At 38.4% G+C, this 27,571-nt stretch overlaps 1 protein-coding gene across 1 annotated transcript in view; it reads right to left on the bottom strand.

Annotated features, from left to right (window-relative positions):
- Positions 1–2,332: 2,332 nt before the first annotated feature.
- Positions 2,333–27,571, bottom strand: part of LOC120542482 (slit homolog 1 protein-like) — a 349,841-nt gene continuing 324,602 nt past the window's right edge. The window contains exons 30-37 of the mRNA XM_039774990.1: positions 22,552–22,645; positions 22,300–22,437; positions 21,839–22,076; positions 18,642–18,772; positions 18,383–18,537; positions 12,259–12,547; positions 8,635–8,846; positions 2,333–4,063 (exon numbers count right to left, since the gene is read on the bottom strand). Of these exons, the coding sequence (XP_039630924.1) occupies positions 3,825–4,063; positions 8,635–8,846; positions 12,259–12,547; positions 18,383–18,537; positions 18,642–18,772; positions 21,839–22,076; positions 22,300–22,437; positions 22,552–22,645 (1,496 nt within the window). The 3' untranslated portion in view covers positions 2,333–3,824. The remainder of the gene's footprint in view (positions 4,064–8,634; positions 8,847–12,258; positions 12,548–18,382; positions 18,538–18,641; positions 18,773–21,838; positions 22,077–22,299; positions 22,438–22,551; positions 22,646–27,571) is intronic.

Here is a 27,571-nt window from a genome sequence, read left to right on the forward strand (position 1 = left end):
TGGTGGTATGGAGAAGAAAAACCTCATCCAAGCCGTGTGCACGACTGTAGAGTAAAGAGCAGAGAGTGCCCCCCGGCGGACTGTGGTGGTGCGGTACCTGGCGGGCACACTTGCCGCTGGCTGACTGATTCTGGAATTCAGGTACAGTATGTGTGTATAACTGCCAGCTTTATTTTCACTGCCCAGTAAGGTCCAGTAATGTGCCTATGCTTCTATAATTTGTTTTTTTTGTAAACACTCTTAGCCATTTGTTATTTTTCTGTGTATCCCCCTCCCCTACCCCCAAAACTTGGCTGTTGTCTTCATGTGGGCAGCACTTCAGTCTTCTGGCATTTCTAAGGTGTTTTTTTTTTTTTGCTTTGCCCGCTTGTTAATGCTCTCTTTCTCTTTCTTTCTTTTCTTCACAGTAACTACTTTCCCAGCTCCTTACTTACCCACTGAGGAGATCTGTTAGGCTGCCTATGGCTTCTAATTTTGTGCTCATCTGCTATTTCCATGCCGTTTGTTTTTTAAAGTTTTGAAATGTCACTTTTCAGATATCGGGCTTGAGAATTTACTCTTTGAGAACGCTGTGAAGATTATGATCAACAGGCAACTCAGACTGAAGTCCTCATCACTAAGAAATACTTTGTGGGTTTAAAGTTAAACCCACTGGTGCGGCACACGAGTCACGGCTCTCGCACGCCACGCTTTGGTTTACATTTTAATAACTGAAGTTGCTCAGGTCTGCCTTTTCCTTTTTCGTGACAGCCCCACCGACGCACGTTCTCAGCTGCTTGATGTAGTTTTGGGTTGCAGGGGGCCAGGGCTTCTCCAGGTGATACACAGCTAAAGGCAGCAGCCAGTCGGACACACACACACTCGGGCCACATTTTGGAATTGCCAGCAAACCTAATGAGTCCACTTTTGGAGCTGCGAGTGGACAACAATCGGGTGTGAAATTCTAAGTTCGCTGCTCCATGAGTGTCACCCTGAGAAGTGAGGTGACATTGGAGAGCTTCACTGGATGGCTTGGCCTTCACTTTCTGAGGAGGATCACTTACTTTAGACTCGGCTTGAATTTCTTTGCAAGAAAAGAGAAACAAATGGCTTATTTATTCATAGACTTGTGGGGGAGCTGTGATGGTTTACAGCAGCCTTGGGTGAAGGTCCAGTACCAGCCACTCGCTCCAGCTGCTTTGCCCCTTACTTACCTAGTGGTAGAGCTGCCACACTTTGTTTGAAGGATTTGATGGACCAGTGAATGACGACAGACTTAGTGCAGCCGCTGCCCCACAGCTCCGGAGTGCTGCGTTCAAATTGTAGCCAACTTTCTCCATGAGTCTGCTTTGCCAAAGGCATGCTGGTTAGGCTAGTTGGCCATCACAATGACCGAGCCCGTACACGTGGGTTTGTGAATGCTATGCTGCTGGCACACTTACCATCTCTACCTCACTGATGGCTCCATCCTATCAGAAGGGTGCAAGTTCCACCTTTTCGGAAAGTACATTTTTCATAGGCCATTGTGTTCCCTGACCACATTGTTTGCTTATTAGAGGAGAATTTATTTATTTATTTATGTCCAGACAGTAAACGTTGTTTCTAAGAGTCTTGCTTCACTGGCTAGTTTTGACTTTAATGTTCTTAAAAAAAAAATCTATAGAGAGCAGGCCAACAAAGCTGGCCGTTCCTATCCACTTCATTCTTCTAAGATAACATCAATTCGAGTGTTGAAAGTCCCTAAAGTTCTACTGTCTGTGGTGAAGGGCCACACAGCCACAGGGAGAACATGGCAGTGCGGCAGAATCAGCAGGCAGGGATTCAACTGAAGCTGACCACAGCCCCGCAGTGCCGTCAAACGAAATCCATCACTGCACGTTCATATCCTCTTTATAGGCCTGCAGAGACGTCCAGAGCGGCGACAAACACCTGGCAGTCAACTCCTGTGACAGGACGGACCTGCTGGAGAGTGGGCCGCACACAACGGGGTCCGTCTTGTCCATGGCTTTGCAGAGACCCAGCCAGACCAGCACCTTAGCCTGTTAGTCCTTGGCACAGACACTCGCTGCCACTTAGTAGTCACGCTGGAGACAACAAACGCTTCTCTTTAATTTGCCATCTGAGTATTTTTGATAAAATGAATGATTTGAACTTCTTTTTAACTTGGGCACAATACCGATTAAAGGCTGAAAAAATACAAATACAATTCTACTCTGTCAAATGTGTAAATGTCCATGTTGGAGGTTTAAATGTTTTTATGGCAACTGTATTAAAAGACAACCAACTGGACAGCATATTTTGATTAATTATGTCAAAGAGGAACAACAACAACAACAAAAAAAGACACAAACACTGAAATGAATTAGATGTAATATTCACATGGAAGACAACATATACAATATTAAACATTATCCTAGAACAATACTGCTCTTTCTAAATTAATGCCAATTATTTGTTGCCGTGATCTGATCAACCATAAACTGGCTGGTTGGACTGAGTGGAGATAAAAATAAAATAAAAGTCTGAAGACCATTTGATGTACGGCAGAAGAAAAACATGAATTAACGTATAAAAATGCCAAACTGAAAAACACACACATATATATATATATATAATGAATCTGTTAGGCATTTGTATAAAGAAAAATCTAAAGAGTTAGGTTACAAAAACAAAAAAACAAACCAAAAACAAAGGACAAACACGAGTATTGTGCACCTCTCGGATTCTCAATGGGATTAAAGCTCCGCGTATGGATTGATCTGTTAAAGTGTCCACACATGCAAAGCTTGCACAAGTAATACTGCAGGTAAGGTCAGAGGAAAGGGAGCTGCTCCAGGTGGATAGCCGAGCCACGTCAGAGTAAGCGAAGCTGAGGTGGGTGTCCCTGGCATTCATTATGTACAGTTAAACTCGGGACTCTGGTATGTTTTGTGGAGCGATCCCACCGAATGTTACATTTTGAGTGATCCACCCTTCATAAATGCCAAAATGCACATATGCAAAGGTGTCCCGTAGGCCTTAAACATGATTCTGTTAGGTCCAGAAAGAATAAATAATCAGATTTCAAATACTGCTTTCAAAAACGTGGTTTGCTGTTTGTGTGACTAACGATTCCAGGCGGCCGTGTTTTTGTTTTTACTGTCTGTCGTGTTTTAGTCTTCTCATCTTGACAGCTGAAGGTGCGCTCTAACACGTTTTCTGAATATTTATTTATTCTCCAAGCCTTCTCTACTGTGAAGTAACAGCTCTATGTGGCTGCTACCCTTTCATGCACTGACATCACAATCATTTAAACTCCTACACTCAACTGGGATGTGATGTGCACCCTAGTCAGAGAGACGTCAGGAGGAAACTCTTCTTTTCAGAGGAAATCCACAAATATCATCAGGACAGGGAGTCACTCCTGTGGTTTCAATGAACTATTTTGCTTGGTTGTGATGCAAGCCATGTTTGTTTTAATTGTCTCCTTATTTAAAACCTGACTGCTTACAATTTATGGACAGCATGTGGACACACAGACATTTTGTGGGAAGTTCTGAAGATTAGTTTGTGGAGTGATCCATAAGCTGTCAGACGATGATGATAAAAAGCAGGAGGTAAATGGACCAAACGGGAAGTCGGCATGGTAGTGGGACAGTCCTTCTGAATGCAACACACTGATACTGCTATTGCATTGATGGATGTTCAAAAATATGTTGCAGTGTCTTATTTTCCTGCTCCAAGTGCTTCTCAAAGGAGAAGTATGGTCCTGTTTTACAAACTTTGCTGTCCATAATATAGATTTATTTCTTTACATTTTACTTTGCGTTCTCACTGCTTTTTTTCCCCCACTTGACTCAAGTGGACTAAATGCAGCTCCTACAGCCACACTTGATGGTTTTCTCAACATCTTCAGTGAAAGAAGTCCCATCGCTACACTCAAAGGTGTATTTCCTGCGTTTTGTGCGCTGACCACTACAGCAGGCACCCATTTCACAAGACCCGCTGCATTCAACCCATGATACCATGCGCGTGGTCTGGCAGATGGTGTAACCCCTCTGCACCTGGTAGTAGTCTCGTACTGGATCTCCACGGCATTCAGACTCTGTAAAGACAAAACAAGCTGATGCTATCAACGTGCACGTTCATCATAAGCCTAACCCAGTCCGTCGAGGATTATTAGGGTTCAATATCTGAACAATTCCATGTTTGGGCAAAATTCTGATTCTTATGTCACCACATTATTAGCTCCTCAAATGTTTAAGTAAATTAGTACTAATAAGTTTCTATATAAAAATCACAATATTATTAGCAATAAAAAGCAAATAACATCTGAATTATAACAAAGTAAAAAAAGAAAGAAAGCAAAAACAGGAATATCTTTGAAAAGCATATGGACTGGTGTTTTGTAGTTTCTGGGACAGGCCAGCAAAAAGTGGCTTTAGAAAACTGGTGGGTATTTGTATTATATTTAGCAGAATATTCGGTTATCAGTTAGTCAGAAAACATAATAAATGACAGAAAGAAGACACAAATGGGGTTACAGGAAGTACTGAAGTAGTATTTGTCACAAAATAGTACCATGACAAGAATATGGCCCTGAATATCACAAAGATAAATGAACTTTTTGTGGTTTGCATCAGATACGGAGAATCCTCACAGTCATTAATGATGGAGCGGCTGCTTTATATTCCGTAGGCCGTAGCTCACTGATGACCTGGCCTAAAACACGCTGAAAGTAAAGAGGGTCTTCACATAACAAGTGTGGGATGGGTTACGGGACACTCGTGAATGTTTTATAGCTGCGCGGTTTTCAAATGTGTCTTTCTGGAGACAGAACTCTAGTGTATGATATGGCAGCACAACTACACGGGGCTCAAGGCCTTTCCAGAGCTCTGAAGTCTGACCACCAATTTTAGAGGTTTCTTGTAGATGTGGCCTTAATAAAGTTTCTTACATATCATGGAATGTCAATCACTCACTAGCTACAGGGAAACTGCGCTTACCTCTTCAAGGCAACAGATAATACAGAAGGATCAATGCCCAAGTGACCATTATGAAACGTGTTGCACTGCATATTGCACAATTTCGAACATTGCAGAAGGTGATATTTCCTTTCTGTATTTTGGGTTGTTTGCTATGTTGCACAACTGACATTTTATTTGCTTTCATATTTTTGTTTTTACTAAGAGTATAAATCTATCTGTTAAATATTGAACAGTCTTCTCCAGTTCAGGACCACAGACTTGAACTATTGTTTTCATAGCTGAGTTGGGCTCACAGATTTAATGTAATTGATTATCTTTTACCCTAACCAGTTTTTTTAATTAACGTTAGCAAAATAAAAAGTAGATTTTCATTTTTGCTCTTTAAATCTTTAGGTGTGGTCCATCCATCCATCCATCCATCCATTATCCAACCCACCATATCCTAACTACAGGGTCATGGGGGGTCTGCTGGAGCCAATCCCTGCCAACACAGGGCGCAAGGCAGGAAACAAATCACGGGCACAGGGCGCCAGCCCACCGCAGTTTGGTGTGGTCACCTTTGTGATTTTGTTTTTGGTCATACATCTCTAAAATCAATGCGTTAGTAGTAGTGACCTCTTAAAGCGGACATCCACTCATGCCAGTAAAACTGTAGGTCATATGGTGTTGAACAATTCATTCATTTTAAAATGTTAAAGGAAAAAATGTTATAGCAGACAGCGGTAGGCTTGGTTTATTTTTAAACCCAGTAATTTTTGTCTGCCTTGTTTCTTAGCAACAAAAATATATATGAATATTGAATTGCTGTGAAAAAAAACATTTTCGTTTTTGCCACCTTTACATATAACAGTCAAACAGTGCATACACTGGAAATGAATAGGTGACATGTAATGGTAAAATTATTTGAATTCCTCAAAGTGCTTTACAATTTTCTGTTTTAATTACTCAAAGCCTAAAAGTCTTTTTTTCTGGAGCATGTGGGTGTACAGCAGTATAGAATTTTGTGCTATGGGGTTTTAAGATCCAATGCTTTTGTAAGTATTTTTCAAATAAGATAAATTGATTAGTTTCAGAGCTTTTTAAAAGGCCAGTCCAGTATGTACAGAAAAGGAGGGGGATACTAAAAGACGACTAATGTGTTGAATTTGCTAACTGCAGGTGAGAATTGGGATTGAAGATGCCATCATCTGCCTGCTGCACTGTGCCCTCAGTCACCTAGACAAGCCAGGAGGAACTCTTAGGATTATGTTCTTTGATTTCTCGTGTGCTTTTAACACCATCCAGACTGTGGGGTAGGTTATTGGTAATGGAGCTGGATGCTCCCTTAGTTCTGTGGATTATGGACTATCTGACTGGAAGGGCACAGTAAGTGCGGCTACAGGGCTGTGTGTCTGACACTGCTGTGTGGCGCTGGCGCTCCACAAGGGACAGTTCTGTCACCATTCCTTTTAACCTTGTACACCGCAGATTCTAGCTACAACACAGAGGGCTGCCATCTGCAGAAATTCTCTGATTACTGTGCAATACAGTGAGTGATCCCTCTCTATATCGCCCTTCGACTTTCGCGGCTTCACTCTATCGCGGATTTTAAATGTAAGCATATGTAAATATATATCACAGATTTTTTGCTGGTTTGTGGATTTCTGCAGACAATGGGTCTTTTAATTTATGGTACACGCTTCTTCAGTTTGTTTGCCCAGTTGATTTCATACAAGGGACGCTATTGGCGGATGGCTTAGAAGCTACCCAATCAGAGCATGTATTACATATTAACTAAAACTCCTCAATGCTATAAGATATGCTTCCTGCGCGGCGCTCGATTGTTTGCTTTTCTCTGTCTCTCTCACTCTCTGCCTGACGGAGGGGGTGTGAGCAGAAGGGCTGTTTGCTTAGAAGATACTGACGCTCCTCTAAAAAATACCGCTTTATCGCGGTGCTTCGGCATACTTAAAAGCACGTATTGATTTTTTGATTGTTTGCTTTTCTCTCTCTGACGTTCTCTGCCCCTGACGTTTACTTCTTTGAAAAGGAAGATATGTTTGCATTCTTTTAATTGTGAGAAAGAACTGTCATCTCTGTCTTGTCATGGAGCACAGTTTAAACGTTTGGCTAAAGGGTGTTATTTCATGTCTAGAGGGCTCTAATAATGTTAACAGGGTGGAAAAGTTTATAAGGGCTTAAAATATATAAAAATAACCATACAAACATATGGTTTCTACTTCGCGGATTTTCATCTATCGCGGGGGGTTCTGGAATGCAACCCCTGCGATTGAGGAGGGATTACTGTACTTGGAAGTATCAGGCATTGTGACGAGACAGAATATAGGAAGGTAGTGGACAGTTTTGTTAAGTGGTGTGAGCTGGATCTGCTGCAGGTCAACACCACTAAAACTAAAGAACAGGAGGTGGATTTAAGAAGACCACAATCTCCAGTCACACCCCTGTCTATTAAGGTTGTGGATGTGGAGACTGTTCAGGAATACAGGTATCTGGGGGCGTACAGTATATGAACAGTAAGCTAGACTGGTCCAAGATCTCACGGGCCATATATAAGAAGGGCCAAGTCTGTATTTCCTATGAAGACTCTGATCTTTTATGTTCTGCAACACCATGCTGCGGATGTTTTAGGAGTGCGTGATTGCCGGTGCTATTTTTTTTATTATTTGTTTTTTTTTTTGATGTGGTGTGCTTGGGGGTCCAACATGAAAGTGGCAGACATTAAGTGGCTAAACAAACTAATTTTGAAGGCTGCCTCTGTGATAGGAGAGAAACCGAAGCAGACTTCAGTCACATAGTGGTGTGGTAGGACAGAGGAGCGTTTTCAGTAATAGAAATTGTCTAACATAATGTGCCCCACTGAACTTCATAGGAAATCCTTCCTCCCCGCAGCCATCAGACTCTATAACTCCTCTTCCAGTCAATCATTCATGCTATAAGCTGTTTCCTTTTTTCTCTAATGGATATCCCAGTACATCTTCAACTACTTAGATGTGCAATAACTTGTCTGTTCTTATCATGTGAATAACAGGAATGTGCAATATTAATACTTCAAGCTCAGTATACTATTACTGTCTAGTATACTACAGATTTTGTAAAATACTCACATGCATATTATTTATTGTATTTCATTACCATGTACCTGTAGAGCTTAGTGAATGATGATATTGTGTACTTTATTTTGATATTTATATTCTATTTATATTTTTATCATACAGTAGATACTTATTTTTTATACTTGCTCTTAGTGTTACTTGTGCCTTTATATATGTGTGCAGTTGTAACATAAATAATTTCCATCGTGATTAATAAGGTTTTCTGATTCTGATAACTTTTGAGATATTCTGATAATTCAGTTTTAGAATATTGTATTTGAGCAGAAATATTAGTAGTAAATGCAGTTGGAGTGGTTTTGTTGGTTACAAACTGATTTATTTTCTTTCATGGAAACATCAATGTTTTATTAAAATCTAGTAATGTTTCCTGCTCTGTGGTGAAACAGCAAACAAGCAACATAACCTCTGACAGACTATTTTCTACACTGAATGTACTTGCTGTTAATTTGTCTTCTGGGGATTGATTTAATGTTATGCTCTGTTCTTCTTTTTTTATATAAAGTCTAAAATGCATACTTTTTCATAAGAATATAAAAATGTCACTCTTTTAGACTTTGGCCTTTAAAGCATCTCACCTGCATCGCAGAGGTCGCCACTATATCCACTATCACAATGACAATATGCCTCCCCAGCATCTGATATCTGGCATCTGCCATGTTTACACTGTAGTTTTTTGCAGGGGTTAAAGAGCTCCCCCTGCTGGTTACACAGGGCTCCTTGGTATCCATCTCGACATTCACAGCGATATGTTAGCTTATCTAGAGGAACACAGGATCCATGGACACATCTATAAAATAAGCATACAAGGATATCCTTATTTAATACATTTATTTGTGAAGTTAAATACTAAAATGTTGAAAAACAGACTGTGTACAATTTGATACAAAGAATGACACCTAAACATAGCAGCCAGGCAGCAATGGCCTAAATGGCTATTTTCTTGTTTTTCCAAGTTTTATACCCTTCGTATGAACAGGTTTGAGCGTATATTTCCCAGTTACTGTATATTACAAAGTAAACTACTAAGAATTTAATTCATTGTTATAACATCAAATTCCCACAGACTGTGATGGTTAAATTGATTTGGTGCTGGGAAATTGTGCCCTGACCTTGACCCATTATGTACAAGTGTGGGTCCAAATAAGGATGATATCATATAAGTAATAAGTCCTTGTTTTTTTTCTTCCTAAATTTCAAAAAGGATGTTCAAAAAAGCCTTTACCTTTATACTTATTAAGTCCTTACTACCTGATATTAGATTTCAGGAATACTTAACGATAGTTTTGGAACAACATTCATAATATAAATTCAGCATTTTTGTAAATAATAACTTATATAGTTACTGTATGATGGTAAAATACAAACGTAATGTTATTTTAATGTATTTTTTATGTTACATTTTTCCACATATACTAAGTGACCCAAGGTCCCCAGTGCATACAGTGCTTTTTAAAGGATACCAGCATGTATCTATGGATTATGTGTGTGTGTGTGTGTGCATAAAAAAGAGGGGTAAGAACAACACTAAAGAAAGTAATGGCTTTGAACACAGCATGGCGCTAGGCACAAGAGGTACTTATGCTATCAGAAACATCAAAGCACTGAATTGTTCACACTTGACAGTATCATGAATATATACAAAGTGGGTGACCGCCCAGAAAAATGAAATTCAGCCAGTAACAGTATTAGGATGGGAAGCAGGTTGTCGACATACTGTAGGTGGCTTGCCTTGTTAAGTGTAATAGACTGTCTACAGTCAGTCGAGTAACAGATCAGTACTGGAGGATAATATTGGGTCTCTACTTATACTGATATTGATATCAGTGGGTCTCCTTTTCTAGTATCCACTCCCCTGGACTGATGTGCACAACGACAATAATAAACTCAGTTTTACTAATGTGCCTGTTAAACAATTCCAGGAACATCAAAGTGCTAAACTTCACCTGTATTCTTTGTCCACTGGATTGACAATAAGGTACATTTTTAGAAAGGATGCAAAAAGTCATACATTTACTTACTGTTACTTGCTGTTAATACTTAAAATAAAAGTAATAAAAGTTTATGTTTCAATGTTTTTCTACATTTTCCCAATGTAGTCACTGCCTGCCAAAATAGCTTCTACACAGCCTTCTCCAGATGATTTTCACTCCATAACTTAAATCATTTCATTTCAAATGTCAGACAAAATCTTTCTTTCAAATGGTTATACATTTGCCTCTTTACACCACAAAGATTGCTTAATAACAGAACACATACTCAGAGTTGTGAGAATGAGAGTTTATATAGTCCGGTCCATAAGTACCTGGCTCTGCACACCACCACCACAAAAGATTTGAAACCAAGCAATCAAGGCGTGATTGATACACTGAGTTTCAGCTTTAATTCAAGGGGTTTAACAAAAATACTGCATGAGCTGTTAGAAAAGACAGATATTTTTATAAATGGTCCCCCTATTTTCAGGGGCTCAAAAGTATTTAGACAATTGACTTTAAAATTCTGCTTATGGTTTTTAAAGCCATAAATAATCTCGCCCCATCTTATATATCGGAATGTCTGACACCTTATATTCCAAATCGTAACCTCAGATCCTCAAATGAGTGTCTCCTTAGAATTCCAAGAACAAAACTTAAAAGAAGTGGTGAGGCGGCCTTCTGCTGCTATGCACCTAAAATCTGGAATAGCCTGCCAATAGGAATTCGCCAGGCTGATACAGCAGAGCACATTAAAAAACTGCTGAAAACACATTACTTTAACATGGCCTTTCTATAACTTCAATTTAATTTAATTTAATTTAATCCTGATACTCTGTATGTTCAATTTCCTTATAATAACTACTCATGGTGGCTCTAAAATCGGTACTGACCCCTACTCTCTTTTCTGTTTCTTTTTCCGGTTTCTCTGTGATCGTGGCCTGCGCCACCTCCACCTACTCAAAGCTTCATGATGCTCCAACAATGATGGACGGATTAAAAGGAAGAAGTCTACGTGACCATCATCATCATCAAGTCCTTCCGTGAGAATCCTAAATCCAAAGAGGACTGTTTCATTTATGTTAGGTAGAATGCCCAGAGGGGACTGGGCGGTCTCATGGTCTGGAATCCCTACAGATTTTATTTTTTCTCCAGCCGTCTGGATTTTTTTTGTTTTTTCTGTCCCCCCTGGCCATTGAACCTTACTCTTATTCGATGTTAATTAATGTTGATTTATTTTGTTTTCTTATTGTGTCTTTTATTTTTCTATTCTTTATTATGTAAAGCACTTTGAGCTACTGTTTGTATGAAAATGTGCTATATAAATAAATGTTGTTGTTGTTGTTGTTGAATTGAGTAACGGGCTCTTCCACAGCCATGCTCTTCATATGTTACACATTTTAAACACTGTCTCACTATTTTTTTTTCTTTTTTTAAACTCACACCCTTTGCATGTTCTTTCTGGCCTTTTATAAGCTGTAAGATAAATAATCAGATCTGTGATTCTTCTGCCTGAACCTGCTGGGGCTGATAAAGTTTTTTTACTGGCAGAAAAAAGCAAAAACAAAAATGGCAACCTAGGCTACCAATAGGCATTCTAACTCATTGTGGTCATCAACTCAAGAGCAAAGGCTCGAGCTGTTGGCTCAGTTTGTGATGTCATTTTTTATACAGTTTTTAAATTTAAAATGTTCCAATATTATGATTGGTTGTTTGTAATTAAAATGCATTTGTAACGTATTCTCCTCCCTGCTCTGTTGCATTTATCTCTGGAGTATGTTGATGTGAAAAGTTGGTGTCCATCTCACTTATGTGCCAGTAGGCTGTTAATTCTAAGAAATAGGAAATCTCATAATATATGTACATCGAAACGGTAAAGCTTTTAACTGATAAAAAAAAAGCAAAAGTAAATAACTGTTTAAATAAATAAACCTGAACACATACTTGTGTCAAGGTGATATTTTAGGGTTTTTTATTACAATCTTGTTCTCACTTTGTCAGTCTAAGGTATTGTGTTTTGCTTGATGAGGCGAAAAAACGAATAGAAACAATTTTAGCACAAGATGGCAACAAAGCAAAACATGAAGGGGTCTGCATACGTTCTGAATATGCACTCTATGTTAAACATATTCTTTTAAATAAGAAACGGGAAGTATTTAAACATACAGTCAACTGTTCATTGAGCATGAGGGTGGACGCTTATTTTATTTTTCTCAGCAATGTACTCACTTGTTGCCCTGGCAGGGGTTATTTGCAGCTTGGTCACAGTGTATACCGCTCCATCCTGGTTTACAGTGACACACTGGTCCCATGACACTATCAGGCTGGCATATGCCATGAAGACAGTATATCTTTCTGCATGGCTCACAACCAGGTACTACCCCTGGCTTCATTTGTGTCTTGGTAAAATCCTGCAGCTCATTGTTGATGTACAGATTCCGAATGCAGCCATGGAAACTAGAACCATTGTGAATTTGCCAAAGTCGAAATGCTGCAGAGTTAACATCCAGAGGCATTCCTAGAAGATAAATTAATTAGCCATGTAAATAAGACACAAAACAAACTAGGAACTATCAACATTGAAAAGAATATAAAGAAGATGAGATAGACTTGTAACATGTTGATGTTTATTTAAATTACTAAAATTGATATTAGCTATTTCTCATTTCAGTTTGTCTTGAGTTGTTATTTCTTCACAATCATGGCATCAATCATTTGTGTTCTAAAGTGAAGCTTTTTTAATAATTAAAAAAAAAATCAATCTATCCTTTTTCTTGCCTTTTAAAATAGAAAGGAAAAGTCTTTAAATGTACAGAATAAGTCCACATTGAAGCAGCAAAGATTTCAATTTAAGAAAATGTGCTTTCCATGTTTCTGAGTTAAAAAATGTAAACTGAAGGCAATACATTTTATTACAGATTCTTCTTGTGCCATGTGCACGCATCCTTAAAAAATATTGGGGAAATGAAAAAGCTTGATTATGCAACAGAGCTACTAAGCCAAAATTGAAAAGCCACAAGCTGTGTTTGGGGTTCTTCCAGAGGGGCTTAAAGTGGAGAAGGACAAACAAATTGTGATTGCATTCACTACACTGTTGGCACGCAGACTTATTCTGATAAACTGGAAGAACCCAAACTCTCCTCTTTTAAGTCAGTGGGAAACTGAGGTGTTATACTATTTGAAATTGGAAAAAATCAAATACTCAGTTAGAGGATCCGTACAGACTTATTTCAAAACATGGCAGGATGTAATCAGTAATATTTTAAAATAAGTTTATAAAGCACAGAGAATTTATTTATTTATTTACAAGCCTTAAATTTTACGCCGTTTGGCTTGCTCTCTCTCAGGGGTGGAGATCGATCTGTTCTTTACTCAATTTTTCTTTTTGTAAAAACTTGATTGCTTTGTATGGATTGTAATAAAATTAATAAAAAAAAAAAAATTGAAAAGCCACATAACAATTACTGAATTTTATAGCATATGCTGAGGAACTCTTTATGAGAATATGATGATAAAAGATTATCTGATGACACTGTTTCTTGTTGGTAGACATTTCCTTAAACCATAATATTATGAGGGAGTTCTTAGTTGTGGTTTGAAGCAACTGTAAATCTACGTTCAATTACTAACACAGAGTACTGCTGTCACAAGTCGAATCCTGCAGAAATGTCATTGTATTCACTACGGCCACCCTGCTACAGATGCTTTTCATGGCCCATGACTAAAATAAATGGAACACCAACAGATTTTGTGTTTCTCTGTGATCTTCTTCATCACACGTAATGAAGGACTGACTGACACTTTTCTTTCGCTGATTACTGTCTAGCTGTCTACAGAATAGAGACAGTACTTCACATCTGTGCATAACATTCAATAACAGTGCTTGGAGGTTATTTTTCAAGGTGAAAATTATATTCTAGAGGAAACCCCATCTTTGGATAGTAAGGGTTGTCGCATGTGGTCTCCTTGCAGAATATCTGAATCTCTCAAAACGTTTTGATTTTTTTCCCCCTCTTCCTGTGAAATCTCAAGTAGTGGATTAGCAATTTTGGCTTGAAAAATGGATGTATTCAGTAAGTTTTATTTTCACATTTGTATCTGTAAACTTTAAGACCCATTTTTAACTGTTTAAAACAAGCATGACTTTTTTTCAACTATCAAAAAAATGCTCACTTCAGAGTAAGATTTTATTTTATTTAATAAAATATACCATAACTGTGAAAAAATAACTTCAACTTGAAAGAAAACAAAGCTGTCATCATGTTGTTTTGGTTGTTAGTGTTATGTACCTTCCTTTTCATATTTTATGCAGATTTTTCATATAAGACAGCCATATATATAACTGTAAAATACTGCATGGAGGATGTGGAAATACAGTGGTGCAAAAAACTATTTGCCCCCTTTCTGATTTCTTATTCTTTTGCATGTTTGTCACACAAAATGTTTCTGATCATCAAACACATTTAACCATTAGTCAAATATAACACAAGTAAACACAAAATGCAGTTTTTAAATGATGGTTTTTAATATTTAGGGAGAAAAAATCCAAACCTACATGACCCTGTGTGAAAAAGTAATTGCCCCCTTGTTAAAAATAACCTAACTGTGGTGTATCACACCTGAGTTCAATTTCCGTAGCCACCCCAGGCCTGATTACTGCTACACCTGTTTCAATCAAGAAATCACTTAAATAGGAGCTGCCTGACACAGAGAAGCAGACCAAAAGCACCTCAAACGCTAGACATCATGCCAAGATCCAAAGAAATTCAGGAAGAAATGAGAACAGAAGTAATTGAGATCTATCAGTCTGGTAAAGGTTTATAAAGCCATTTCTAAAGCTTTGGGACTCCAGTGAACCACAGTGAGAGTCATTATCCACAAATGGCAAAAACATGGAACAGTGGTGAACCTTCCCATGAGTAGCCGGCCGACCAAAATTACCCCAAGAGCGCAGAGACGACTCATCCGAGAGGTCACAAAAGACCCCAGGACAACGTCTAAAGAACTGCAGGCCTCACTCGCCTCAATTAAGGTCAGTGTTCACGACTCCACCATAAGAAAGAGACTGGGCAAAAACGGCCTGCATGGCAGATTTCCAAGACGCAAACCACTGTTAAGCAAAAAGAACATTAGGACTCGTCTCAATTTTGCTAAGAAACATCTCAATGATTGCCAAGACTTTTGGGAAAATACCTTGTGGACTGATGAGACAAAAGTTGAACTTTTGGAAGGCAAATGTCCGTTACATCTGGCGTAAAAGGAACACAGCATTTCAGAAAAAGAACATCATACCAACAGTAAAATATGGTGGTGGTAGTGTGATGGTCTGGGGTTGTTTTGCTGCTTCAGGACCTGGAAGGCTTGTTGTGATAGATGGAACCATGAATTCTACGGTCTACCAAAAAATCCTGAAGGAGAATGTCCGGCCATCTGTTCGTCAACTCAAGCTGAAGCGATCTTGGGTGCTGCAACAGGACAATGACCCAAAACACACCAGCAAATCCACCTCTGAATGGCTGAAGAAAAACAAAATGAAGACTTTGGAGTGGCCTAGTCAAAGTCCTGACCTGAATCCAATTGAGATGCTATGGCATGACCTTAAAAAGGCGGTTCATGCTAGAAAACCCTCAAATAAAGCTGAATTACAACAATTCTGCAAAGATGAGTGGGCCAAAATTCCTCCAGAGCGCTGTAAAAGACTCATTGCAAGTTATCGCAAACGCTTGATTGCAGTTATTGCTGCTAAGGGTGGACCAACCAGTTATTAGGTTCAGGGGGTAATTACTTTTTCACACAGGGCCATGTAGGTTTGGATTTTTTTTCTCCCTAAATAATAAAAACCATCATTTAAAAACTGCATTTTGTGTTTACTTGTGTTATATTTGACTAATGGTTAAATGTGTTTGATGATCAGAAACATTTTGTGTGACAAACATGCAAAAGAATAAGAAATCAGGAAGGGGGCAAATAGTTTTTCACACCACTGTATTTGTACTACACCAAAGACTATATGATATTAAAATATGAACAATCCTATGTTTTTAGATTTTCTGTTTACTAAACAAAGTTTATTTTCTAAAATCCAATGCAAGCTTTGAAGTATATATTTTTCATGTAAGAAAATTCACAATTTGTTTTTTATATTCCACTATTCACTAAAATATTTTTAGAACATAGGCAACCAAAAAGAGCTGGCACAGCTTTGCCATTGTTCTCTCAGATGCTAGTATAGTGAGTGTCCCTGTGGTTCAAAAAAGTCAGTAGATCCAAAAGCTTTGCCTTTGAAGATTTTATTGAAATCAGAATCAAAGACATGCGCCCTACAGGAACATCCAAAAGAGATTCTTGGCTTTTTTGTTCAAATCAGTGATAGATATTAATTATTGCTGTAGCACCATGACATCTACCTAAAGGTCAGCTTTTAATAGGTATGTCTGATGCATAAAACAAGGTCCTGTAGATAAAATCATGGCAGAGGCAAAACAAAAATACTAAAAAATCTTTGACTATAGCAAACGTACTGCTTGAAATAAGCTAATAAATAAGACATTGTTTTTTTATATGAAGAAGAAAGAAATACTTTCCTAAAATTATCCAATATACATAAAGAAATCTTCCTGTAGATTTCTTAATAATTTTAAACTTCAATATCCGAGTTACAACAGAGCATTTGAGACAGCTCCTCCTCAATGTGACCATTAACTGCTAAACTCTAGCTACAATGTTTCATTCTCTAAGCAGATTAATAGTAAGTAACTTAAACTGCAATATTATGGGATTTGTAAAAGTGATTGCTCATTATGAAAATTGCTAAGAATTCTGGTTCAATCACTATCAATGAATGGTCTTAATATGAAATAAGAGTATATATTATAAATCTTTTGTGTCCTAATGGTTCCCAACCAGGGATCTGGATGATCATGTTACTAAGGGTGTTCTTCCAAACAGCTTCCTACTCTGAAGCCAATTTTTGTTTTTAAATGTACTCCAATCTTAATTATATAGACAAGTGTTATTCTCTTCTTTTATATTATTGTGTCAAATCTGAATGATAGGCTTTACTCATTTTGCGCCACTTTGACATTTATTTTGCCACTGGTGTAATTTAAGTTTCTTGCACTATTAAGGGTAACTATTTTAGAAACTAATGATCCAACAAGTTCTAAAGTAAATTAACAAAAAGAAAATGAAGATAATGAACAGCTGTGTATCAAAAGTTATAATAAAATGCTTCCTACACTTCTTATAAAAACAATTTGTGTAAGTTAGCATGTTTCACAAAAACAGAAATAGACAGTCCAGTTAAAGAAACTGTCAAGTAACATGCAGTAGTTGGTCTCTTTAGAGCAGGGGTGTGCAAATCCAATTCTGGAGGCTTGCAGTGGCCGACAGTGCTCCTTTTCTTAATTAGGGACCAGTTTCTGCTGCTAATTCAATGACTTTTTAAATGACTTACCATTTAAGACTCAACACCCCTTAACCATTCCCTCACTTTGCATCCTATTTATGTTTGGATGCATTTAAGAAAAAAGCAAATCAGGGGATTGATTCTGTCAAAAACAAAGCAATTAAAACTAGGGGAAATTCAGTCAATTACCAGAAGAAATTGGTCACTAATTAAGAAAGTCATAGGAAAGAAAACCTGCAGCCACTGTTGCCTTCCAGGATTGTAGTTGGACACCTTTGCCACAGTATATAGGATACTGCTTGGAAAGGTAGCCTGCTGCCGACACAGGCCAGCTCCCATTTGCAGTGCTAAGGCAATGGAAACCGCTGGTCTTCTCTGAAGAAAACTGGCCTGAAACTTCGGTGTCTGTAGGTTAAATTATGTTGCTGGCTGGCTGATTGTGTAGCTCTGAGAGTTCACTTATCCGCTTTTCAACTTAAACTAATAGTGTTCTGTACCTCTTTAAGCAATTTTAAATCTCCTCAAACATTTTCAGTCATTACTGGTGCTATACTGTACAGCACAAAATTAAATCTGAAGTTGAAGCTGAAACCTTGACAATATTTATATAGTATTTAAATGAGAAACCGCTTGGCTATTGCCTAAAAAGTCAATTTGTGAACTAAATGGCCTCTCATTTGTCAGACGTCTTACATTTTTTTGTTTTGTCACAATAATGCTATGTATTTTCTTAGGAAATAACAAATGTATTTGGATAAAATGAAATTACGCTAACAGTTTAAGGCGGAAGACATTTGTACTATATGGTATTAGTATTTTGTATATCAGGTACACAGCTGTGAAAAGTGAAATATGAAAAGAGGTAATGCAATACAATATGATTATGACAGAGATGGAATAAAGAGTGCCTGCAGCAGAAAGAAGTATCTGCAGTGGCCCTCCTACCCCCCACATATAGCGGTGCCTCTCCATTCAGGGGGTATATTTTTCCAAAGCTGTCCATGGTCATAGGGGTACCCCCATCAATCGAAAGGTTTACCATCTGGTCAAAAGTCACCAGCTCAACAGTGTGGAACTGACCATCATTAATGGTTTCAGTGCTGTAAAGAAAGAGAGAGACATTAGTAAGGATATGAACAAATATTTTTTGAATGAGGGGCCAAAAATATAAACATGACAAATAGGTTGCCTGCCCCTTAATCACCTGTAAATTGCATGACTAGGCTGGCTTCCTGGATCATAGCTGACTCTGACATGACCTTGGTAGAGTTCTACAGCAATATGATCATTGTCCCCATTATAAAGCAAGATCCCATTGTCTTCTGCTGTAGAGACCTGTAAAAATATGAGAAGTATTTGATGTTAATACAGTATAAAATACTTTAAATATCTTATACTGTATGTCAGTGTGCTGAATGCAGAAATAAATGTATTCTTGCCGTGACCTATTTTTGTTTTGCTAGTGTGGCACCATACCAGGAATAAACTCTGGATGCCCATGTTTATTCCCATACAATAACTGCCTTTTTGGAAGTTGACTTTAGCAGCCCTCACCGAAAAAACCCAACCACCCTCCTCTGTGTTCTACTTTCATCCCACATTACCAAAAAAATACTTGGTTATTTGGCAAATCTAAAGTACTGTGTTGTATGAGTGGGTGTGTAATGAAATGGACTGTCTCTTATGGTGCTTTTCCACTGCATAGTACGGCACGACACGGTTCAGTTCAGCTCACTTTTGGAATTGTTTTCCACTGGGAACAGTACCTGGTACCTGGTCCTTTTTTTAGTACCACCTCAGCCGAGGTTCCAAGCGCGCCGAACCGTTACCAAAACTTGACGTGTAAACTCTGCTGGTCACTGATTGGCCGGAGAAAATCGTCATTACTGCGTCACTGAACTTGCGACACGAGACACAACAGACCCGCTAGATTTTTAGCACAGCCAGCGAAGGTTCGGACGCACCATTTTGTTTTAACCAAAAATGGTTGTTTCGTGGTCTATTGAGGAAGTACAGACGTTCCTCTCATTGGTAGCTGAGGAGCAGATCCAGCGAGAGCTGGATGGGGCGACGCGGAATGAAAAAGTTTTTCCGTCGATATGCTCCATTGTTGTGTGTTTGTTTGTGGCGCGTTTACGATGATGTCACGGCAGTAGAGGCGGCGCAACTATAACGACACGTGAATAATCCCCCACTCTAAAGCGGTACTAAACTGAGGTCGAAACGCAAACCGAGCCGAACTGAGCCGAACCAAGGTGAGCTGTACTGAACCGTGCTGTGCCGTACTATGCAGTGGAAAAGCGCCTTTATTCAAGGTGAGTTCTGACAATGACACGATACTGTCGTGAAGGCACTGCCAACCCATAACCTGACTACTGTACAGGTATGTTAAAATGTGTAAATGCATGGATTGATAATTGAATACAGAAGTGCATGTCTTAAATTGTAAATATATTAATCTCTCCACTCCATCCTTATATTCTGATTCATTTTAATTCACTATTGGTATTTTGTGACTGCCACACATGCACCTGTGAATAATAATATTTTGAAACATAAAAGTATATTTAAACTAACTTAAAATCTACAGTAAATGACAAAGTTGTTATACACATTGCTTAAAAAAATCCACTTAATTTAAAATGGTAGAGTGGTAGAGAATAATAATGTAACCTTTTAAAAGCAGTATTTTTATGTTTTATGTTCTTGTTCTTGATCCATTTCTACATTGAACCTTCATTTCTTCACTCCATGGTCCAGGAGAGTGAGAGGCTATACCAACAGCAATTGACAGGAACAGGAAACCAGCCATACTAGGTCACAATGATGTGCACAGTCATTCACACAATCATTGGTCAAATTATTTCATAAAAATATCAGGTCTTTAAACATTTGCATACCAAGCATGTACCATATATTAGATATTAAGTGGGAAAGCACTTTTGAAGGATTCACGTAACAATATTACTTCTGACTTAAGACACTGTCTGTGCTGGACCACAGAATTTCTTAAGTTTTTATGACAGTTCATGCATATTGGCACACGCAGCAAGGCATACAAATAAGATGCTAAACTCTTTTAATACAGCAAGCCATACAGATATGCACTTAGCGCTCTACAATTTTTCTCAGAATTCTAACAGCAAAACTGATAAGTATCCTCTTGCTTAGTATGTTCTTGTATTGTACCAAAAATAAACTCACCCACAAATAGTCTCCCTTCCAACACTCACACAAAATGATGTGTATTAAACACACAACAAGACATCTGAATCTTTTAGTAGACCTGTTTAGGTGTGCAGTACAGTAGAAGAACTGGTACATGGTGTAAGATAAAACAAGGTTCTTCAGTCAAGATCTGAATATGCACCAAGACAGGTGAAGATCTCACTAAGCAAAGGTAAATGTAAATGAACACGGTTTGGGACAGCGAGACCCTCTGTGTCAGAAGATCTCAGGAGTCTAACAGGTTTATGGAGTGTAAGCAGTGACTTCAGTGTAAAGCTTTTCAAGTCAATAAACCGACGTTATTTGGGTTGATGTTTCATGTCTTTGGTCCTAGTTCAGTCAAACCGGTATGTGGATTGTAAATAATCCAGTGAAAGCATTAACGCTTATACAAATACACACGTAGATATTGTGGTTACCTATTGCTTATGCAAATTGTTGACATATGCATGTATTTTTATACAGTGAGACTCTCTGTGTATATTGTCATGTAGAATATATAACCTTTCAGTAGATCAGTTATTGTATGTATTCAATTAAAATGCACACAAGCTGAAAACTTTTACAAGGACAGGTTGTGTGATTCACAGTGCCATTGAAAGAGTTTTTCTTCTCTATAATGACTGTTGCACAGTATATGAAACTTACTTAAAGGTTTTAATTTAACAAAATCTCTCATGTTGAGTGGCTCGTTGCTTGCAGAATATTGTCAACCATAAAACCAGTATTTTAGAGTGACATTTAATAAATTCCGTTTCTAAGAGCTGATCCTTCTCAGGGTCGTCGTTTTTTGGGGGCAATGCTCTTCCCTTCAATGATGGATGTAAGGCAGGAATCAACAGTGAACAGACAGCCAGTCCACTGCTAGTCACATTCATACACACACTGTTACACAGGGCCAAATTAGAGAATCCAATTAAACTAACATACCTGTCGTTTGTATCGGGGGAACCAAAATCTGGACTATGCAGTTCAAAACCCAAACACAAAAGGAGAGAATGTGGAAAGTCAACTCAGACAGTGTCTGGCATTTGATTTAAAAACTTACGAATCTGGAGCTGTCAGCCAGCAGAACTAACCTCTCCGTCACCATGCTACCTAAGACTTAAATTCATATTCGTAAATATATATGGAAATGTGAATAAATAAATAAATAAATAAATACTTATCTACCTGCAAAGTAATATTGGCATGTGGCCAGTTCTTAAGGTCGCTGAGCTGTAAGTAAGAATCTCGATCCACAAAGTTGACGCTCACCAGCTTCTCACAACGTGAGCCCCCAAACCCTGGCAGACACTGGCAAATAGCACGGCCACTCTTCTCAACACAGGGGGCATTATTTTGACACTCTGCTATATCACAAAGAGACAGGTCTGTAGGAGGAGGTGCAGAATTCTCACACATGTGGCCGCTGTAGTAAATAAAAAACAGAACTATTTTATCTATTGGAGACTGCACTAGAGAACTGAATATTTTTAGGAAAGTCATACATGGAAAGTGTTCTCTGCATCCAGAATATGTTCAGACATTTTTTGTAACCGGCATGCAAAAATATGATAATTATATACTTTATCTAGGAAATAACAACATACAAAAAATTCCAGATTTTTAAGTACACACTGTATGTTACTCACCTATAGCCTTTTACACAAATACAAGCGTAACCATTAATTTCATCCACACACTGAGCCCCATTCTGGCAACGGTGGTCCCCGCAGTCATCATAGTTCACACTGCAGTCTTCACCAACAAATCCTGGTGCACACTCACATCTAAGAAAAGTATGATACTTAATTTAGAGGTGACTGAGCGATTTCATTATTACAGTAAGTTATGTGCATTCTGAAGCATAAAGCCAGCCTCGTTTATAGAGAGCGATAACTCACTTTGGTCCTGAGGCTACTACAACACACTTGGAGTCATTTTTACATGGGTTCTTCTTTGGTGAACAAACATCTTCCAGTTCCTCACACAATTCCCCTGGAAAAAGGTAGTTAATCACTCTGCATGATAATGACAAAATATAATTATTTCTGTAACAAAAAATACAGAAAATATTAATGGTATCTGTTTCTCCAAAGACATTAGTCTGAACTAAATGCCAAGGTCTTTAACGCATATTTGGCTATTTATCAGGCAACCAAATAGCAAATATGTGAAAAACTACCATCCATTAGTGTAGCTTTAACTAAAGGAACCGGTGAAAGTAGTTTTTCTGCAATTAAAGGAAGCCTAGCTGTCACTTGTGCACTTCGATTTAAACAATGCACCAATGAGTCTAAGCTTAATTGTGGACAAGGTCACCTAGTTAGGCTAAATAGTTGATTTTCACAAAAGTTGCAGGAAATACCACAAATGTTTTGCCTGTTTTGCATAGATTAGTTCGCAACAATATTCTTTTAACTGTATTCTTGGTTTGTAGTTTTATTCATTGTATATAGTATCTGGCCACTTGACTTTTTATACTGTACTTGATAATTGCTGCAATTCTCAGAGTGTAACATTCTTCTGAATCTAGTTGTGTATCTGAATTCCAACATTTAATAGGAAGTTTTTGAGCACCGTAATTAAGAAGCTACATTATTTAGTGAATACTTTAAATAAAACACTTTGCAACATTGATCTCCTAGTGGCAGCACAATGGGAAATGCTTAATACTGCACAGCATGTGCCCAAGACAGACTCTCGCCTCATTTACCACTGGTCCTTGTCTTGTGCCTAAAGAAAACAAGGGTGGGCTCCAGAAATACTCCTGAGAATGGATGGAGGAGTGGATGATTACTGCTCTTTCATTCAGTTATGCAGCAAAGCAACTGCTTCTGAAATATATTTAATATAAGCTTACTCATCTTGGAAAGATTATGGATAGAGGTGAAGTTAACATATTTTGTGAAATATACGGTGATTGGCTGGTTTATGTTGATTTACTATGTTGCAAATTTTAAAAGCATTCATTATTTTTTTTCTAACAATTGTCATGCTTAATACATTTCATACTCAGTTCATAGAGCTTAAAACTTTCACATCCCAACCCACCGCTGTTACTTCTGGTGTGCCCCAAGGCTCTGTCCTGGGGCCTCTTCTTTTTATTATTTACCTTCTTCCCCTTGGCAATATTTTTCGCAAATATAACATTAATTTTCACTGTTATGCTCATGACACCCAGCTCTACCTTGCTGGTAAACCCACCTCCTCTTTTCCACCACCCTCACTTATTGACAGCATTTCTGAAATTAAATCCTGGTTCTCTTCAAATTTTCTTAAATTAAACAGTGACAAAACTGAGGTTCTCCTCATTGGTTCAAAATCATCATTATCCAAAACCAATAATCTTTCTTTTATTATTGATAACTCTGTTGTTTCCCCATCATCTCAGGTCAAGAGTCTGGGTGTCATTCTCGACAGCACTCTATCTTTCCAATGTCACATTAATAACATCACCCGGTCTGCTTACTTCCACTTACGTAATATTAATCGCATTCGTTCCTCCCTCACTCCTCATACTACTGCCTTTCTTGTTCATAGTCTTGTCACTTCTCGGCTGAACTACTGCAATTCACTCCTCTTTGGTCTCCCTAATAAATCTCTTCACAAGCTTCAGTTAGTCCAGAATTCTGCAGCACGTATCATCACTGGAATCCCATCTTTTCACCATATTACTCCGGTCTTGCAGCAGCTTCATTGGCTCCCGATCAAGTTTCGTATTGATTTTAAGATTCTGCTACTAACTTTTAAGGCCATCCATAACCTCGCACCTCCATATCTGTCTGACCTTCTACATGTTGCCATTCCATCCCGTAACCTTAGATCCTCTTCCTCCACCCATCTGACCGTTCCTCCCGCCCGTCTAACCACCATAGGGAGCAGAGCTTTCAGCCGTTCTGCTCCCAAGCACTGGAACTCATTACCTGCGGATCTCCGAAATATCAAATCATATTCATCTTTCAAATGTAAACTTAAAACACATTTGTTTAAAATGGCTTTTTCTTCTTCCTCCTAATTATAGTGGTTTTGTTTGGTTTTAATTTTTAGATTTTCTGATGTTTTAAGTTGTTTATAATTGTGTTTTTTATTTATTTATTGTTTGTTCGGTGTCTTTGAGTTCTCTGAAAGGCGCCTTGTATAAATAAAATGTATTATTATTATTATTTCATGTAAACGGTCATAAAAGACTAAAACAATGAACAGATGATATGGTACGCATGTAATTTTGAAAAACTGTAAAAATTAAGGTAGCGCTGTACTTTCCAGGATGACATCAAGCAGGCCTTTCAATATGTAAACTAATGCAAATCTTTGTTCTGTTAAACACTGGTACTCAATGTTAAAATTGACCTTGAAACACAGCTCTACTATGCCACTCTCCTAGTATTCTGGAACACAAGCACATGGCATCAGAGATGCAGACTAGAAAAAATATTCTTTTGGCGTGTATCACATTGCAATATGATGCAGACCACTGCAAACACAATGCTAGTGTAATAGTTGGCGCCCTGCCCGGGGTTTGTTTCCTGCCTTGCTCCCTGTGTTGGCTGGGATGGGCTCCAGCAGACCCCCGTGACCCTGTGTTAGGATATAGCAGGTTGGATAATGGATGGATGGATAGTGTCACCATTTTTAGGTACCGTTGGCTCTTTAATCATTTGTAGTAGGTGGATACACATACAGTTATTAATGAAGGCTACATTGGGAGATTTACTGTATTTTTTGGACTTAAATTTTGAAAAGCAGCCTGAACTAAAAAAACAAGATAGAAAAGTCCCAATTTTTATTTTGGCTGCATTAACTTATGAAGGTTAGGGCTGTAAATTTGCATTTCAAACACCTAGCCCTAAACCCTTTCAGTACAAACAATACTGCGTGGGTTTATTCCTCTAGGTACTCCTGTTTTTCTCCTCCATCACAAAAAAATATGTGTTAAGCTAACTGGTACCTATAAAATGGTGCAGCATTTGTTAGTGTGAGTGTGCCTGTGTGCTACAGGATGGACTGGCACTGGGTAGCTTTATTTCCTGTCTTGCTCTCAATACTGTAGATAGATAACAGACAATCTCTGGCACTCTTATGACCCCACAACTGGAATAAGCAGGTTCTGCACATAGATTGATGATTTATGACTGACCTGTTCACAAATAGAAAAAAGTTAGAAAATGTATGCATGGCGTAACGTTCAGGTGGGTTCAGAAACTAAGTTAACTGTTATGAAATTTGGAGAATTTTTTTTTCATTTCATACAAGAGTCAGTTATTTCAAACCGGATTCCAAAAAAGTTGGGACACTAAACAAATTGTGAATAAAAACTGAATGCAATGATTTGGAGATGGCAAATGTTCAATATTTTATTTGTAATAGAACGTAGATGACAGATCAAACGTTTAATCCGAGTAAATGTATCATTTTAAAGGAAAAATATGTTGATTCAAAATTTCACGGTGTCAACAAATCCCAAAAAAAGTTGGGACAAGTAGCAATAAGAGGCTGGAAAAAGTAAATTTGAGCATAACGAAGAGCTGGAAGACCAATAAACACTAATTAGGTCAATTGGCAACATGATTGGGTATAAAAAGAGCTTCTCAGAGTGGCAGTGTCTCTCAGAAGCCAAGATGGGTAGAGGATCACCAATTCCCACAATGTTGCGCAGAAAGATAGTGGAGCAATATCAGAAAGGTGTTACCCAGCGAAAAATTGCAAAGACTTTGCATCTATCATCATCAACTGTGCATAACATCATCCGAAGATTCAGAGAATCTGGAACAATCTCTGTGCGTAAGGGTCAAGGCCGTAAAACCATACTGGATGCCCGTGATCTCCGGGCCCTTAAATGACACTGCACCACAAACAGGAATGCTACTGTAAAGGAAATCACAGAATGGGCTCAGGAATACTTCCAGAAACCATTGTCAGTGAACACAATCCACCGTGCCATCCGCCGTTGCCAGCTGAAACTCTACAGTGCAAAGAAGAAGCCATTTCTAAGCAAGATCCACAAGCTCAGGCGTTGTCACTGGGCCAGGGATCATTTAAAATGGAGTGTGGCAAAATGGAAGACTGTTCTGTGGTCAGATGAGTCACGATTCGAAGTTCTTTGTGGAAATCTGGGACGCCATGTCATCCGGACCAAAGAGGACAAGGACAAGTTGTTATCAACGCTCAGTTCAGAAGCCTGCATCTCTGATGGTATGGGGTTGCATGAGTGCGTGTGGCATGGGCAGCTTGCATGTCTGGAAAGGCACCATCAATGCAGAAAAATATATTCAGGTTCTAGAACAACATATGCTCCCATCCAGACGTCATCTCTTTCAGGGAAGACCCTGCATTTTTCAACAAGATAATGCCAGACCACATTCTGCATCAATCACAACATCATGGCTGCGTAGGAGAAGGATCCGGGTACTGAAATGGCCAGTCTGCAGTCCAGATCTTTCACCTATAGAGAACATTTGGCATCATAAAGAGGAAGGTGCACAAAGAAGGCCCAAGACGATTGAACAGTTAGAGGCCTGTATTAGACAAGAATGGGAGAGCATTCCTATTTCAAAACTTGAAACTGGTCTCCTCGGTCCCCAGACGTCTATTGAGTGTTGTAAGAAGAAGGGGAGATGCCACACAGTGGTGAAAATGGCCTTGTCCCAACTTTTTTGGGATTTGTTGTAAAATGAAATTCTCAATCAACATATTTCTCCCTTAAAATGATACATTTTCTCAGTTTAAACTTTTGTTCCGTGATTTATGTTCTATTCTGAATAAAATATTAGAAGTTGGCACCTCCACATCATTGCATTCAGTTTTTATTCACGATTTGTATAGTGTCCCAACTTTTTTGGAATCCAGTTTGTACATTTTTGCTTATTAGTTTTGTAACAATGAGTCATACTCAGAAGTAATTGCGATAACAGAATGCAGTTA

Source organism: Polypterus senegalus, chromosome 1 (assembly GCF_016835505.1).
Source record: "Polypterus senegalus isolate Bchr_013 chromosome 1, ASM1683550v1, whole genome shotgun sequence".
NCBI lineage: Eukaryota > Metazoa > Chordata > Cladistia > Polypteriformes > Polypteridae > Polypterus > Polypterus senegalus.